The sequence below is a fragment of the Strongylocentrotus purpuratus genome, unplaced genomic scaffold, assembly GCF_000002235.5.
Source record: "Strongylocentrotus purpuratus isolate Spur 01 unplaced genomic scaffold, Spur_5.0 spur5_scaffold_7, whole genome shotgun sequence".
NCBI lineage: Eukaryota > Metazoa > Echinodermata > Echinoidea > Camarodonta > Strongylocentrotidae > Strongylocentrotus > Strongylocentrotus purpuratus.
In genome coordinates, this window is record NW_022145613.1 from 31,934,837 (window position 1) to 31,953,130 (window position 18,294).

General features: G+C 37.2%; 2 protein-coding genes across 2 annotated transcripts; both read right to left on the reverse strand.

Moving 5' to 3' along the window:
* Window positions 1-1,053: 1,053 nt before the first annotated feature.
* On the reverse strand, window positions 1,054-6,311 carry LOC115919902 (transmembrane GTPase fzo-like). Its single transcript, XM_030974526.1, has 4 exons — window positions 6,170-6,311; window positions 2,567-2,675; window positions 1,804-2,116; window positions 1,054-1,188 (listed from the first exon to the last, which is right to left on the reverse strand). The coding sequence occupies exons 1-4, from the start codon at window positions 6,309-6,311 to the stop codon at window positions 1,054-1,056; spliced, it is 699 nt and encodes a 232-aa protein (XP_030830386.1).
* A 3,316-nt stretch (window positions 6,312-9,627) lies between these two features.
* On the reverse strand, window positions 9,628-17,723 carry LOC115920017. The gene is made up of 10 exons (XM_030974869.1): window positions 17,594-17,723; window positions 16,787-16,851; window positions 16,464-16,585; window positions 15,890-16,016; window positions 15,301-15,405; window positions 13,458-13,548; window positions 12,820-13,020; window positions 12,054-12,240; window positions 10,699-10,836; window positions 9,628-9,920 (listed from the first exon to the last, which is right to left on the reverse strand). The coding sequence occupies exons 1-10, from the start codon at window positions 17,694-17,696 to the stop codon at window positions 9,863-9,865; spliced, it is 1,197 nt and encodes a 398-aa protein (XP_030830729.1). The 5' UTR covers window positions 17,697-17,723; the 3' UTR covers window positions 9,628-9,862.
* Between the last annotated feature and the right edge of the window lie 571 nt (window positions 17,724-18,294).

The following is an 18,294-nucleotide window of genomic DNA, read 5'->3' on the forward strand; positions in this document are numbered from 1 at the left end:
AAAACCCCTTCTGCCCCCTTCTCCGTCCCTCTATTTCTCCGACTCTTTCTTTTCACCCATTGCCTACTGAAACAGGGTGGCTCCTACATTCAATATATAGGGAATATGTGATTCAATAGTCAATGGGATAAGTTGTAGTACGTAAATTAAAAAATGTAAATAAACTTTTGAACAATAACAAATAGAATATTTGTCAACATACTTCTGGTGACATGACTGTCTTGGGATTCACAATGAATACATGAACATCTGAGTCTGCGCAGAAGACTTTAACTTTATCACCAAGCTCTCGACATTTCGTGACTCCAGGACTGGGTTCATTAAGATAAAATGAGAAACAGGAGCATTTAGAGCAGAAATTTAGTCGAAATAATGTCTACATCCTCATTCAAGATAAATGTAACATTTTGATACTACAATCAGAAATCGAATTTTTCATTTCGCAAATTAGAATTTAAGAATATTTCCAATTATTTATATCCGGTATGATTATAATGACTCTGGCCAACGCACAATCAGTAGTTATAGCAGCCCTTGCCTTATTATTTTGTGAGTTGTAGTAGTAGTAGAAGTAGTAGTAGTAGTAGTAGTAGTAGTAGTAGTAGTAGTAGTAATAGTAGTGTAGTAATAATAGTATAGGAGTGGTAGTAGCAGTAGTAGAAATAGTACTAGTAGAAATTTTGCTCGAAACCGGGCAAACGAAATGCGTTTAAAACGTGAAAGCACTTAATATCATAACAAAGATGAGGTCCAGTTTATATAACCGTTTTGAAAGCTTTGAAAATTAATACTTTTCAACTGCGCTATTTAAGTATTTGCTCAATGACTTATTGGGTCTTATTTTCCAAGGTAGTCACATCAGTATTATTACTGCTCTTCATGCGGACCCTGCACCTTTCATTACTCCAGCGCTTGCCCATTTAATCCTGGGTGGAGAGTGGCAAATGTGGATGAATGTCTTGCCAGAGGACGTTAACGCGGGCTGGGATTCGAACCCATGAACCATTGGATTAGGAGGCAAGTGAACGAATAACTATACCACCACACCTCCACTTACCAATCCATAATCTGGAGATCATAATTCAGCAGATGATCGCTTATGACGTCATTTTCTGAAAGGTGAATCTCTATGAGATAAGTCGCATCCAGGGAACGATTTGACTTGGCATCGCACAGATCTTCTAAGGCCTGCAAGAGAGAAAGAGAATTATAGAAACGTACTTTATTATTATCATTGTTATTTAATGTGTAACGCTGAGCGAAATATTACGAGAATAAGTAAAATCTGAACTATACCTAACTCGATGTTGTGATTACATGTGGAGATGTCGTGGTAAAGTAGTTAATTCACTTGACTCTTAACCTAATGGCTGAGGGATCAGATTCCAACCCTGTGATTACATGTTTGACAGGGTATTAATCTACATTTGCCACTCTCCACCCAGTTGTAAATGGATACAGAATTGTTTAGTGTCACGGATGTTTGACCGGGTAATAATATTGAAGCGCCGAGGAGCGTCACAACATGAATTCGTGAGCACTACAAGAAGACGCGATGGCTCAGTGGTATAGCGGTGGGCTTGTAACCGAATGGACAGAAACGCCGTCGGTTCCCTTGGAGCTTACTTACAAGCATACACATACTTTCTGAGCAGTCAGGTAAAACGAACCATCAAGCCAATGATCAAAATAATCAGAGCTACTATTCGGGCAGGATAAGACACTGGGTCTCAAAAGTCTAAAGTCAACTGGAAAAAGTGTAACTTTTCTCATCTATCGAAAAATTCTTTAAGATTTACATACCTTCAGCTCAAGCGGCTGTCTGTTTTCTAAGAACGAATGAAGGGACGCCTCCTTCCCCCCACTCTCGACTTCCCGAACGAAGAAATAGGACCCCGTTCTAGGTGGTTCCAAATCTACCCTTTTCGTACTCGTGCTGTGGTCTTGGTCCCGTTGGCCCTCTTTTACTTTGAAGTCATTCGTGCTAGCACTTCCGGTGACGTCATTGGTCATCTTCTCGATCTGGATGAAACAACTTGTTGTATCACCCATCCCAGAAGGGAGCAGTTCTCGTCCAATCATGGCATTCAGTGTGGTTGTCTTCCCGCTACTCGTCCTGTAAGTTTGAAATTAGAATTTATTGATGAACATATTTCTTACCCAAACTCGCCTCGTAATTGTGTTAGAGCCCTGGCGAAATTAGCCACTGCATTTGTCAGCATTGTCGTTGTTTTCCCTCTATTTATTTAGGATTATTATTTTTATCATCCGCTTGTATCATCTAACTAGTTTAGCTTGCAACCCTCATAACATTATGTGTAGAATAATGAAAACATTGAGAAAGGGCTCCTTAATATGATAGGCCATGATGGTTTTAATATTCAAGCTTTGGTCTTCAGGTTCCCGGGCCCAAAGCCAAGACGGAACCTGCAAAACAAGCCCTGTTATTACAATTTTTTTTTAAATAGAAAATAGCAGCGTTAAATCTGCTTATTTAAAAAATATAAATTATCATCTTAATATAATTTCTTTCAGAATTCATCTTAGGATTGACTGTCAGACGTACCCGCCAAAGAATGCTATTTTCATTTTCGTCCGTAGCAGGTCACTTTTCAGGCTCTGGATTCTCCCTTCAAGAAGATCAATTTTCTCGTGCACCGATTCCGAGTCTATGCCTGCATATACAAACAACAAACAATGTATCGAAGTTATAAACACTTATGGAATCTCACGAAATTTGTATGGAATGGGTTTTCTTCTCAACTAGTAATCTCTCAAGGCCTTCAAATAAATCTCTAAAACCTCATCATTGTAAAGCGCATTTTAAAATGTAATATGGAAAAATGCATTATAGATTGAGCTGTACTTGGTGAAGTGTATTAACCCGTCGACTACTGAATTGTCTGGGTCCCATAGGTTTAACACAGGGACCACCAGGTTCCCGTAAGCGAAGGGTTAATATCTTCGTAATTGTACGTGTGCATAATAATACTGGATCGATTTAGGTAAATGACTCATGCCAGAATATTCTGGATACCTCATGCGTACACGTAGGCCATTATATTAATGAGCGAGGGGCTTATTTACTGTAATGATTAAAATTGGTCGTTGCCAAACATGTACATTTATTTACAAATGCAAAAATGTAATGGGTTTTAGTGCATTGTATATATATATATATATATATATATATATATATGTAGATCGAACAATATGGAAATATAGACTGTGATTATAATAAATAAAGTGATAACGATGATTGGGCCTATCATCTCGGAAGAAAAAAAAGTGGGAAAAGAATGGAAAATAGAATGCAAAAAAATAAACCTTAAAAAGTATAGACTAGTAGGACTCTTATAGACGAGAAGAGGCCTTGTCTTGCATCCGATTCACTTTGAAGCTGGTTTAGGTTTGACGTATAAGATTTATGTAAAGTTCAAATTAGGGTCTGTGCTTAAAGACTATACGACGCGTCATGCGGTCCGGGGATTCCCCTATACGTGATAAACAACGAGGGACGCATTGCGCATGATCAGGGGGGTTCCCAAAAATGAATTGCGCAATGCATTGCAAAAAAACCCTTGATATATATCAAGAAGGGGCAAAATTTAGGGTAGATAGATAACCAGAAGCTTCAGTGTGTTTGATGGATATCATTTCAAGATAATGCAATAAGTAGACAAATGTAACTAGATCATGAATAGATAATAAAATCGGCCTACATCAATTGTGTTTGGTTGGATTTAATAGAATCAAATAGGATGTGAATAATGAAGGCTATTTGGAATGAAGTAAAAGGTGTAATACAGGTTTATACCATTTCGATGTTGTGTAAATAATTATCCTTTTTTAGTCTCTAGATTGTGAAATTTTTTGAAAAAATTGAGGTTCCTAAATTGGTTTAATATTTCGATTGTACTTAGCCACTACATAGTTATTCATTTATTTTTGTACCACTCACTTTATTTACTATATAAGTTCATGAGTAACTGATTTCTACCATTGTGTGATTGCTATGTATCTCTGTTTTTAATTTGTATTTGAAATCCAACCTTCTTGATTGCAATAAATAGATTAAAAATCCTTGTTGCGATTCAACTTTTTCCCTATGTTATAGTTCCGTATGTAGTTACGGACGTGTTAATTTAATTACTCATTCCTAAGAACCATTTGAGATGTTTACACCTACGAGCATTGCTTTTTAGTGGCCCCTCTGTTTCCAATATGTATTCCTACATTTGTGGTAAATGTTCATAATTGATTTGTAATGTTTTGTTGGAAACATAAATAAATTGAAATTGAAATTGAACTTTATAATAATCATTTCTACATGATTGTTTAGGCTGGTCTTAGAATACATCACTGTTTGATATGATTATTGTAACCATTTAAAAGCTCGATGGAAACAAAAAAAGGATTGTCCATGTACCATCACTACATGAACTGCGTTACAATGTATTCGGTAAAGGAGGATTATGCGATTTCTCAATCAGCGCGACGGCTTGGGGATTCCCCATTACGTCTGGGCATAAATAGTCTACGTGTCAAGCCCATTAATTCGTCGTCCATTACGGAGGCCTATTATGTTGTTATGCATATAATATCCCATCTGCAAGTTAATTATGCCAATTCAAATCATCCATGTCAAATATACATGTTTGTAAGTTCCTTGTCAATTAATCCTCATCTATTCCTTGTCAAAGATGTTGGGCAAATTAATGAAAGGAAATGAATAAATGCATGGATGAATAATAAATGAACGAATGAATGAATGGTATTTTCCCTCTTTCTAAATCCATCTGAGACGTTAACATATGGAATTCGAGGATGCAAAGCATGCTCCATCTCTCTCTCTCGCTCTCACTCTCTCTCTCTCACTAGTGACGGATGGGGGATTTTGGTAATAAATAAACCACCACTCTTTGAAGGTACTTTGTCCCATTTGCAGCCAACATCAAATTTTGTATAACTTTGCAGGAATTATGAATATGTCACACGTATACCCTATTCAATTTTGCAAGGAAACCCATTTACTCTATAGACGTCCGTGTCAGACACTATTGAGTGACTGACTTCTTTAATAATAACAATATAAAATGAGCTGTAAAGGTACATGAGCATTTGTCTACATCAATAACCCACTTCTTGTAATGGCCAAAATTAAACTGATTGAATTTTTGCGCAGCACAAAACGTACGACCATTCGGTTAAAGGGTATGAAAATCAGACTCTTACTTAAATGATTACAATCACTTAAATCGATTCGACAACTAATGGTCGTTATTTTCCTACTCAAAGCCATTTTCAAGCCATTCGTTTTGAGAGAAGATCTATATTAGCATTGTTTTTCAAATGCCTTTGGAATTTAACATTTTCATTGTATGGCCTGCAATTGGGACATAGGGCACTACCTTTAAGGGAAACATCATTTTAAGTCAATCAGTTGTTGAAATGTTTGACAACGTAAGTATACGGGACTGTTATTATAATGGAAATTCTCTTTACATTCCTTTAAATTACTAAAAAAATAGGTTTAAAACATCATAAAATGAGTCCAATTCTGAAATCATACCCATTTGCATTAAAGTCGGATTTTCCTTCGAACCCCCCCCCCCCCCCCTCAATCCTTATCCACCCTTCCAACTCCTCGGAATGGACAAATCCTTTCCTTCCTTCTTTTTAAATGCAGAAAGTACGACACATGCTCTCATCCTCCAGGAGCCGAATGCCTTATGTCAACCCTGATCCAAATACTTGACCAAGAACCCTATTGCCAGGCCCGTAGCCAGAGTTTGATGTTTGGGGGCACTACATGTAATCGATCGAGGAAAAAAAAAAAAAAAAAATGGAGGGTCTAAAAAAGTTCAACCGATCTTGGAAATGTTTGGGGGCACGTGCCCCCCCCCCCCCCCCCCCCCGTGCCTGCCTATTGCAACCTCGTTAAGCCAAGGATTTACTAGTTGGTTAGGCCCATAAACTGCACACTAGACACCATTCTTGCAAAGTTTGCGTTAAACGATTGATGCACTTGCTCTATTAGCACAGTTAACGTGGTAATTATAATGACGGCTATTGTACAACGGGATTTACCCTATATGACACAACAATGCCGGAGCAATAAATGTCGCTGGAACACCTCCTAAGCAATGAAGGGTAAAATGATATTCACCTACGAGTGGCAATTCTTCCAGCTTATGTTTAATTCTGCTGATGAGGTCACCTGTGACATCATAGATTAATTGCTGCTGTCTCTTCGCCTGGGCGAACACCTCGAGATGAGCCTCTGAAACAACTATTCTTGAAGACTCCATCAATTATTATCCCACACCGTCCTGCGTAACGACTTTTGAAGTGTATAAAATCTTTAAAATGTTGTGACTAACCGTTCACGAAGTGGGTGTGCTATCAACCGAGGTGTCTTGGTCTGAAGTGCAGTGTTTATTAGAACATGCCCATTTCGATCGAAGAGCAAAATAATGCAACTGACACTCTTTTCAGAGCCCTATATATTATGATGACATTTTTATCCACCTTTTGTATTCGCTGCCAAAACCACAAACATTTCATGCAAACAGAGGGGCATTGCGAAATCCGCATAAAAGGGGGGAAAAGGGCTAGTATTCGACTCCAACATCTGTATTTCCTGTCTCTACTTCTTCGTCCTTTCCCGTGTCTCTCTCGCTCTAGTATTCTCCGCATATCTGTTTTCTCTATCTCTCTCTCTATCTCTGTCTCTCTCTCGCTGTCTCTCTCTCGCTGTCTCTATCTCTCTCTCTTCCTCTCTATCTATCTCTCTGCCCCTATCTCTATAATATATATCTCTATATCTCTATTTCTCTCTCTCTCTCTCACTCTATGTTTCTTTCTCTCTCTCTCTCTCTCTCTCTCTCTCTCTCCCTCTCTCTCCTATCTCTGTATATTTTATCTCTATCCCACTATCCCTCTAACCTGGATGGAAGGATGAAAGGATCTGATGCACGCAAAGATTGATTTTTATATATCCTTTACGTAACTTTTTTTATTTCATCATTAATTTCGTTGCATAGGAACAGAAATAGATAGACCATAAATTATTAACAATGCTAATTGGAGACGTGCTCTTAAACGAGATAAAGGGAACAGGAAGTCAATATTTGAGCAACTACTAGTGTATACAAAAATACAAATAAAAGTGACAAATTGGGTATATCATGATCAGAACGTTCATGTATATTTCTTATAAAACTATCTCTTACATCACTATTGAGCAAATTTCAAAAGAACAATTTGCATACAAGATGTAAAAAATCCACATATTTTTTCAATAATAATAATTTACAGATTTTCACCTTAATATAGATAAAGAAATCATGTCTAATTAGGGGTGTCATTAAATTATTAATGGGTCATTTTAACTTTGTTGTTATCACAAGTATGCAGAAAACTGAATTTTTTATCGCTCAGGGTAAGGTAAGGCCTTTATGACTGTCGTGATTGTGACGTCACAATGAGGCATTATTTCTTGTCAAGAACTACATACCCTGTCTTTTGGGCATTATCATAATAAGCATAATTTTTTTTTTTTTTTTTTTTTTAGAAAGCACAACAATTTTCAGCATAGAATATAATTTTTGTGCAGTATTTTTTAGTTACTTACATGTAAGTAGATATTATAGTGCGCTATATAATATGATAAAAAGTAAACATACGCATATTCACCCACGCATACACACATATGTACGTACATTTTTCCCAATATAAAATATATATATATATTATTTTGATATCAAGTTCAGCTTACATTTGAAGACCCCTGCAATACGATACATCGTGCGATATAAAATATAATAAGATATATAATGCAGTTATATGCATATTACCTAACAATATTGAAGAAAAGAATATAATAGTGATTTTCATTCACTATATTAATAATTAAAATATCGAACAACGCAGGGGAACAGAACAGGTCTAAATATGCATGTCAATAGAGTTTATAACACATAGGTCATATTTACAATTTGATATGCGGGAAAAGTACTTTCTTAAAAACGATAGGACAAAACATCATAAGAGGGGAAAAGTATTTATAGATTAAAAAGACAATAATCAATAAATAGTACTGTTAAAATAAATATACTTTCTTTAAAACACGACAGGAAAAAACATCATAACAACAAAAATAAGGTATTTATAAATTTAAAAGATAACAATCCCCAAATAGTACTGTTGTATATTTTTAAAAAACGTTACAAAGCCTGGAATGACACATGTTTGAGCACTTTTAGTAGGTTGGATCAAGCCAGAGTAATATAACCTGTGTAGCACCAAGATAATATAGCACCGAGACAATATCTATTCGTGTTAAGCCTAAGTCACACTAGAGTTACGACCGGTCGCCGACTCCCGACAACCACTGGTCGGTAGTAAGTTTTCAGAGGTCGGAAAGAGGTTATTGGCAGTTTATAACAAAAGTTGTCAGTGGTTGGCGGTTGGTCTCCGTAGCATTTTGGTCGGCTGGAGGTTTACGCTACTGCACAGGCGCGGATCTACGAGGGGGGTTAGGGGGTTTAAACCCCCCCCCCCCCCCTTGGGCCGCCAAAAAAAACACAACAACAACAACGCACACTGGAGAGAAAATTGCCTCGCCGCTACGCTACGCTCGTGGACGATGCTTTGCATCGTCATTGGGTCAAACCCCCCCCCCCCCCCCCCTTAGCAAAAAGCTAGATCCGCCCCTGCTGTATCGGAAACCCTTTGCCAACCAAACTGGTCGCGCTAATGTTTTTTCTTGGTTTTCCATCTTTTGACACAGTTCTCAGGCTGATTGGCGACACTGATTGGCGATTCAAAACAAAGTTTGACGACTATTTCCGGGCGATATTTGGTTGGGAACGGAAACTGCTCGACGAGACGATCAGTTTTCGGTTAACACATTTCTAATTTTGCTGATAGTGGTCTACTTTTGGTTGTCAGAAGTCTTAAAACGGTTCGTATGCCTAGTGTGACTTGGGTCTCCATAACAGACATTTTTAAAACTCTATTATACATTTTTTTTATTTTAAATCTGAGGATAGTACAAAATATGAAAATAATAACATTTTTCACACTCTAAAAATCTAATCTAATTTCATGGTGGATGTTGATCAACCAATAACCTTATCAACACCTGGGGCCCGTTTCACAAAGCCTTTTTCAATGACAAATTACAAAAATCAGTGACAATTCTGCCGATAACCAATCAGAAGCAAGGATTTCAGTAGCTTTTAACACAAACTTTCATTTGTCACTGATGACAAGTTTTGTGTAGCGCTCCCAGGGCATTGTTTCACGATACCGTGATAAGTATAAGTTCGTCGATGCCCCATTGAGACACTTATTCATCTTAAAGGCACACTGTCCTACTTGTAGCTACTTGCGCCCTCTATATAACAAACAATGCCTAATCGGTGACCATTGGTCCCCCATGATCCTCTTTTTCTTAAGTTAACTGAGAGCTGAGTTGATGAGATAACCACCTGTCTAGTGACCTTGCAGAGCGGTCTAATCCCTCCTGTAAACTACGGCAGATAAGCTTTAAGTGATGTCGGTGAACTTGTACTTATGACGGTTTCGCGAAACGATGTCCTCAGTGATACACATTATGTCTCAAGCTTATATGTATGTCAGTTCAGCTTTAACATGTGTGACTTTAGTTCATATTTTATTCCTTCATACCACATATAAATACTATATATGGACATATAGTGATTTGTCTTTTGCTTGTGTCTCTGAATTCAGAAGCCCGACTCAGGTGGTCTGGAACAAATTTACCTCTGTCATGTCTTGTATAACAAGATTTTTTAAATTACATTGTTACAATGGGTGTCACTGATTCATCTGACTATTCGGTCATGTGATCATCGCTGTTGTCTTTGCATTTGATCTGGTCTGCCTCAGCCCTTAATCAACAACAAAAAGGAGAAAAAATGAATAACGTTAAAATAGTAATCATGTTCTTTGTACTCGTATTGCATGAGGTGTTTATATAAGTCAAACAAGTAGAAATAGACATGCCTGAACATTTCTAGAAACGCTTTAAGGATATTCCCTTCTCAGACGTAATTTGAAGGTAAAATATTTTGTATTTTTCTGCCCATATCTTCATCAAATTTAACACACAGAATTTGTCTTGAATTCTTTTTTTGGTGTCATTATTGAGGAGGGATTTTGCCATTTTCAGTCAAACTCATTTTACATAAATATGTGTAAAACAAAAATTAATCATTAATCAAGCAAATCATTCAGCATAAATTTGCTTTCTTAACTAATTTCCTTGTTAATTTTTATTGTATTCTTATTATATGTAATGTTACCCTTTTACATGTATTTATGTATTTCAAATTTCATTTTTGTTTTATTTTGTTAATACTCTGTATGTATTGTATATGTTTTTTTATGAAGAATGAAATAAATACTATACCAAACCATTAATAGTCAAAATCGCCTTAGTGGTAAGCTCTTTAGAAACATGATAAAGGCCACTCATATATAATGACTGTGCATATCGTCTCCCTTGAGAAAAAAACGTGTGTTTTAGAAACTGTCTAGAAAGGCTACCTGTCAAGAGTGGCCACTTACTCTGTTTCCCTTGGGTAGTTTTGACAGACAGTTTCGGCTCTACATGTATTGTATTTCAATCGTGTATACGAACTTCACTATGGGAAATGCAATAATTACCTAAGATTGACGAAATCTGTGGAAAGTTGTATCATTTGGGAATGCTTCTCCTCCAACTTCGCCTTCTGTGTTTGGAGAACTTCCTGCACTTCACGAATACAAGTCTCTCTGTAGTACCCATCAGCGTTGTCGCAGAATCTGTCCAACATTATATCGAGAGAAATTGTGTTCCGTCATAATGCTCGGGTGACAATTGCTCAGGGCCGATATTGTCCAATATTTGGGTTTTAGGTTAGGTAAAAGTTTTGGGGTTTAAGGGGCGGTCACACATAGTGGACGCACAGGGGACGCACGGCCCACGCATTGAAAATTTGCAATTTTGGCCAGTGCGTTGTCGTTCGCTAGGTGTGCGTCATCATTCGTTTCTTATTCGTCAAACGCGCTGGACCAACGCTATGCATTCGACGTCATTCGCTGTGTGCGTCGGGATTTTTTGAGCATGCTAAAAAATGTGCTTGGAGCTCGACGCATCCACGTAAACGCCAAAAGGACGCCAGACACGCGCAGAGCGCGGTGGACCAACGCCAGACATCACGAAGCACATGCTGTGTATTCGTTGTAAGTTCGGCGGCCGAACGTAATGTAGGCCTACATGGTTACAAATTAATGATACTGACAGTCACATTAAAGTTTGTATACTCATATAGTGCGATTAGTGTTGCCACTCATTGTAAATCATCAATATGGCTCGTTCAGATGTGAAACGGAAAACACTTAAGTAAAAAGAACGCAGCGTTTTAGTTTTATTGTGTGTTTGTGTTGGGGATTGGTTTTTGTTTTTGTTTAAATGTAATGAACGGCAATTGTGCGCAACAAAAGTCCTGCGAGTATTCAGAGATAGTATAGAAACGTTAACAGAAATGTGAAGCGTATTAACTCTACAACGCCGTTGTTTACCGGTGCCATAATTATTATATAATATAGGCGTGAAGAAAATGGTCTAGGAAAGTGAGACGTAGCTGTACTTGACAATTTTCGTACGAGCTTTCGGCTTGTGAGGCCTTCTTCAGGTTCCGAAGTGCAAACACATATATACAAACAAATACATTATATGAACACATATATATATATATACATGGCATACAAACTTAATATCGTCTCACGTTCCTTAGACCATTTTCTTCAAGCCTACATATTCTGGATCACTCTTTGTCATGTCAGAGTTGAGAATTCTCGCACATATATATATTTATATCGAGGCGTGAATAAAATGGTCGAGGAACGTGAGACGTAGCTGTACTTAACAGTTTTATTACGAGCTGAGAATTCTCGCACTTTTATGTATATATATATATATAAACATTTTATTATACAAAATAAAGGAACGACGGTGAATATTATTGAAAAGCACTCACATCTCTACTGCTTCGCGGCATTTTACTCTGATAGGAGGACAGATCAGGAAGTCTTTCTCTTTGGTTGTCAGCCTCTCTAACTTCTGCTCCACAGAAACCCTGATCCACTGCCGAACATGCATGAAGAAAACTCCTGTAGCAGCAGCCATTCCGCGTATTAGGGCATTACGTTCTGCGTCAGTTTCGACTGCATGCAAAGAGGGTAGAGAATTAGAACCAGTGCACACGAGTTGTTGTTGGTTATGCACGATTCAAGGACAGTGGGGCATCAATGCTCAGGACAAGTCCAGGTGCATTACTAACAATATCATACCATTGTCTTCCTCTTTTTTCCTGGTTATTGTGGTTATCTATAAAATATCTTTTAGAATTCGCATCTCGCCGTAAATTTAATTTAGAATAGGCTATTTGAGTGTGGATAATTGACAACGGTATTGTACAAACTGTTGTTGTTTCATACACCTATACTTTTGTGAGTGGAGCTGGATAGTGGCGGAGAGCGGGCACAGTCAATGCGGGGGGAGCAGCCTCCCGGGGGACCGGTCTTAGAATACTGGATGGACTATATAATTGTAAATTATTAATGATTTTGATCAGGGAATTTTGCTTCGATCGTGGCGTCTTATTTTCACATTCCTTCGCCTTTAAAACTTTTTTTTTTTTTGCAGTTCGATGGAGGGACACGTGCCCCTGTGCCCCCCCCCCCCGTAATACGCCACTGCATGTGTAGCTGGGAATCCCAAATGTCCAATAGTTCAATACGCACCTGAGGAGAGTCGTCGACGAGTGGAGGCGAAGGAAGCCCAAACGGGGCGAACGTTAATACCAGATAGCACCCTCTGCACCGCGGCTCTGGGAATCGGTGATCCAGGGATGGAATTGGGCTGTTCTTGTTCGTCTTGGTTATCAAGCAGATAGGCCCTGGGAGTGTCCTGGGGGAACATTGACATGTGCTTCTCATAGGATGCTGTTCAATAGAATAAGGGGAAGAGATTCGTTCGATGACAACAAATAAATCTCAGGAACCGATGATGGTGATTGTAATGCAGTTAGCCTATTGCACGTCCCAGAATGAACAGACAAATAGGAGCAAATATAAATATTTTAATTGGTGCATCAATTTTCTTTCTATCTTCATAATGTTGCCTCATTATTTTTTTTTCCTGTTTCTTCTTTGCTTAATCAATATCTGCTTACATTCGTTGTCTTCAGTAAATCACATAACAATTTGTTTTCATCTATTGAAATTGGACTAAATATATTGCAAACATAAAATTATAAATTTCTATTTTGATTAATGAACGAATGATTATTTACTAATTGAATGCATGATCATTGTCGAAAAAAGTGCAACATTGAATTGTTTATGCCCTTGTAATAAATATATTATAAAGTTTTCCTCACCTAGCACATAGAACGAATAATCCTCACATACTTTATCCGTAGCTCGCTGAAGCTCATCTAATATCTTTCGATACCAGATTAAGATTGCTCTCTTCATAGAAAGAAAAACATGATGACGGCTGTTACGAACACTCCACAGTCATTCAAAAAAGATGAAAATCAATCTTATAAATTGCCAACTGAGAACAAAAAGTTATTCAAATAAGTATCAAGAATAAGTGAAAAGTAATGCAGGAGGAGGTCAAATAACGTTTGTTGCACGCAAGTATTTGACGAAGTGCAACGATTTCCGAGGCGCCACGCGTGGCTTAAAGGAAACCGAACCCCAAGTAATAACTTTACTTATTATGAGAGATTTATTATGTTATTACCCATACATCTACAAGATTCCCCACCAAAGTGTATGAGAGAGGTATAAAGCAAAAATAAAGTACAGTTTCTCAGCACGACATGGGCATCGCCATTTTCTTGATAATGTGACGTACTATGCGAAGTCGTTTATCAAGTAAATGTATTCAAATTTATGGATGCTTCTTTCCCAGACGTGTGGTGATGAAGCATTTCATTCACCTGCTATTTTCCTTTGTACTATAATTGCCAGAACGCAAATTGCATAAATTAGTTAGTGCTCTTCTGGGTTGAAGGTTTCTCATAAATGAAATATATTTGTCAACTGCTATAGTGTAGAATTTATAAATGAATTTGTTACAATTGGGCCCCTGTTATTTATTTTTCACCTAATATAATTTCTATCATCTCAGTTGTTATTTTTTTTCATTGAAAAGTAAAGGTTTCGTTATTGATTTAAAAATTCTTTCCAACTAAAGCTTGGTGCATGATACATGTACAACTTCAACAGATACGTCACATGTTTAAGAAAATGGCTGCGCCCATGTCATGCTGACAGGCATCACATCATGCCAGGAATATCTTCATTTATATATATCTTGTACATTTTCGTAAGGAATATTGTACATCAAAGGGCAGGAATACATCTCATTTTTCAGAATACCTACACTTATTCTTTGGGTTTAGGTTTCCTTTAAAGAAGAGAGGGTATAGTTATGTCATCTCCATCTCTAACACGATCTTGACCTACTGAAAACCTTACATTGACAAAAAGGGTGTCACACCAGGGGAGTATTTCATCGCACAATCTGAAGGTAGGTCTGAATACCAGGTTAGATAAACCATGGGGGTGTTTTACAAAGACTAAGGTCGACTTTAATTTGAACTTAACTATGGCAGGCCATTCATGACACTGCTTGCTCTCACCATTATTATCTTTAGATTATTTTTACTTCAATAATGAATTATCAACAAATACAAATTCTGTAGAATGTGACCACGATTTGTACGTCCTTTGAGAGACCAATGCCAGTAAATGGTGATAGAAAACAGTAGCATGAACAGCCTTCCATAGCTAAGTCCAAGTCGATCTTAGTTTTCGCGAAACACCTCCAGGTCCTCTTTAACATATATATCGACCAACAATCTAATGTAAACTGATGTATCTCTTTTCTTGCAACAACTACAAAGATTTGTATAAGCTATAACGTAGAATTAAGTGAACGTTACGACTTACTGAGGGAGACACGATTAATCTAAAGAGAAAGGGTCAATAATTGTAAATCTTTTTGTTTCAAGGCTCTGGGCCCTGTTTTATCAAACGTTTTATACTTTTATTAGCAACAACTGCCACATGCAGATCTATGTCAAATCTGCTCATAGTCAATGAAATTTAAGGAATTCAGTATCTAATAATATTTGTCGTATCTTGTTATTCAGGACAAGTTTTGTTTTTAAAAAACAGGATCCGATCTTCTAAACATAGTGCACTCACCTCAGCATACTGATGGACCTGATCTTCCTCGAATCCGTCATTGTCTGAATTTATTCTCAAAGTTTGAGACATCTTGTCGCTAACTTCAGCCATGCAACGAGATATCTGTCACAAAAAGAGACGCTGAACTTGAAACGTATGGCAAGGGACCGTATTGTTTCACGACACTGGATATGTTAGAAGAAGCGATCGTCATTTAGATTTTAAAGTAGCCTATATAATCAGTACATCACGACCAAACAACAACGTTCGAATATTGAATCCAATGACAGTTCCAATACCATGAACACATTATTGTAATGCCTGTTGAAACCTTTTTCGGATATAGTTTTGTGTCATTGTAATGTTGACACATTTCAGAAGATAATGAACAAGGCTATTGAAGATGCCTCAAGGTTGAAACATGAAACATCTAAACTTCCTATAGAATAACGGCGGTAGGGAAGGGAACGGGAGTGGTACAGTGCCCCATTTTCTAACCACTCAATTTTTCCCTTCTAGAAAATGCCCTTCTTTCACGACGATCACTTGCTTGTGTTCTCAGAGTCCGCTTAGACTACTACAAAGAGCAATTTTAATCAAGACTTACCGATTCGTCAATTGTTACCAGAGCTTTCGTTCTCAGGTCTTTACTTTCCTTCACAAATTCAGCCATTTTCTCATCGTATGATTTTAATTTGCTCCTTATGGACTCAATATCATTCTTGAAATCAGACCTATGCATGAAAAAACAAAATGGTAATGTTACGTTTGCATAATTTTATGTCCTATTTGTCCACTGAATCAAATAAGAGTATGTTTTTGTTCTCATTGTTATATCAGTGAAGTACAGTGTTGTTCATAAAGCTGGAACATTATTTTGTGTACATCTTTTCATGAAATTATTATAGAGAACCTGGTTTATTTTTATGGATAAAGTCTACACATCTTCCCCGAACTTTATTGATCAACCTCTCTAAACAATAACTGATATTTTCACAAGCATTTCATAAAAGAGATGAGGAAAGATTATTTAAACTTTATGGGCAACAGTTTAGAATTAAAGGATTATGCATAGATAGGGTATGTAGTCAAGGGGGTTCTTTTCAAATTGAAATATTCTTCGGGTCGGCTTTCATAGCTGACTCCTTTTACATCTCTGGTTTATTGCAAGGTATACGTACGTCTTGTTTTGCATGCGTTTCTCCAGTGCTGACAGACTTCCGATGCACTGATGTAGGACTTCTTGGCATGTGTCACGGTTCAGATTTAGTTTGGTCGTTATCCCCGCTGATGTCGCCCTCTCCTGAAATAAGGTAGAAGCAAAGAAGATTTGACCTTAAGAACATAGGACGGTTAAACTGTTCTTCTTTTTACAACTCTTATTATAGATCAGGGTCCTGTCTTCAAAACGGTCCGGGTTGAATACTTCAAACATGGATGAGATCTTAAGCTATTTATCATCTAAATTTTAGATTTCTTATCATCTCTACTTCATCCAACTTACCTCAATTTTGGAGATGAAATTCTGGAACGTCTTGAATCTCTCTTCCCATCCCCTGACCAAGAATCCTTAAAGAGACAGAGAAAATATGAAAGGGAAACAAATAATCTTTCAAACACCTTATCACTATATCATTCATGATGAAAGATCAGGATGATGTACCAATCGATCGTTGTTTGAGTTTATCTACATGTAGTTGTTCAAGCGTTGCCTTTTCGTAGAGTTATCTAATAAGTGAGGGTGAGAGTATGTCCCATCCATCCTATATTAATATTAATACTTTTCATGGATTGTAATTTCCAGCGAGAGGCATCGCCATTGCAATCCTACCCTGGTAATAACTTCATTGGTATGGAAGCAGAACAAATAAGAGACACAGAATGGCGAAAGTTTGAAAAAAATCAGACCAATAATAAGGGAGATATGAATGTTTGAAATCTAAGATCACTAAATCCATGCGAATCTTAAATTGGCAACTATAACCAGTCTGCTTCTCTGATTCTTTTGATTTAGTTTAGAGCAGTTCTCTGTTAAAATTGGATTTCCCTTCAAAGCATTTCCACACTGCTCACAACTTATTTGCACATGCATGTTAGTACCTGCTATTTATGACTTTTAAAGATTAGTAGCTTACCACTCGGCGACGTTTTGCCTAAAGGAGCCAGTATAGGAACTAGGGAAACGTCGCGGAGTAGTAAATAGATCTACTTCTTTTAATTCATAATTCGCTACTAATTTCTACGGAACTGGATGAATCATATCTTAATAAAACTATATGATTTGTAAAGTTTGGATATCATTTTTACTTACCTTCCTCACCAAGAGCCAAGTCAAGAGCCTCTCTCCCAGAGTAAAAGAAACATCTTTCCTCTGCTTCCTCTCTCGTATTAACGACGTCGAGTTCTTTCAGCATCTCAAATATCGAGTCGACATGGCGAGCTTTAACCTGAATAAAACAAACAATTTTTTTTTTTATCTCCTTTTTTTTTTCTCGATGAATTAGCGATTTTTATGTCGAAATTAATGATAAACTTTGACTTTTTAAGTGCAATTAGTCGTCTCTCTTTTAATGTATGATAAAAAGGAATCAGTGTCTATACAAAAAATGGTATGTTCCATAATAATGCCAGTAAATCAATGTTATGTGGCTCTGGGTCCTGTTTCATAAAAGTTATCATTAATGACATATAATATATCACATATCTATGACAAATTTGCCAACACCTAATCAAATACAATTATTAGCTTATTACAATGTTAAAGGTAAAGACCAGTTATGGTCATGCGATTGCATTGTGAAAGAAACGTTGTGGAATCGATCAGAAAAGGTTGATCATCTAGCATCTAGCATCTGCAAGGTTCTGGAATCATCAAAATGATAAGAAATTTGGCCCATTCTTCGTAAAGTTACAAGCACTATACACAGAAAGATGTATATGGGACTACCCTATATCTCTCACAGACCATGAGAGAAACAAATTTACCAAATATATGAATTAGTAGGCGGTTTC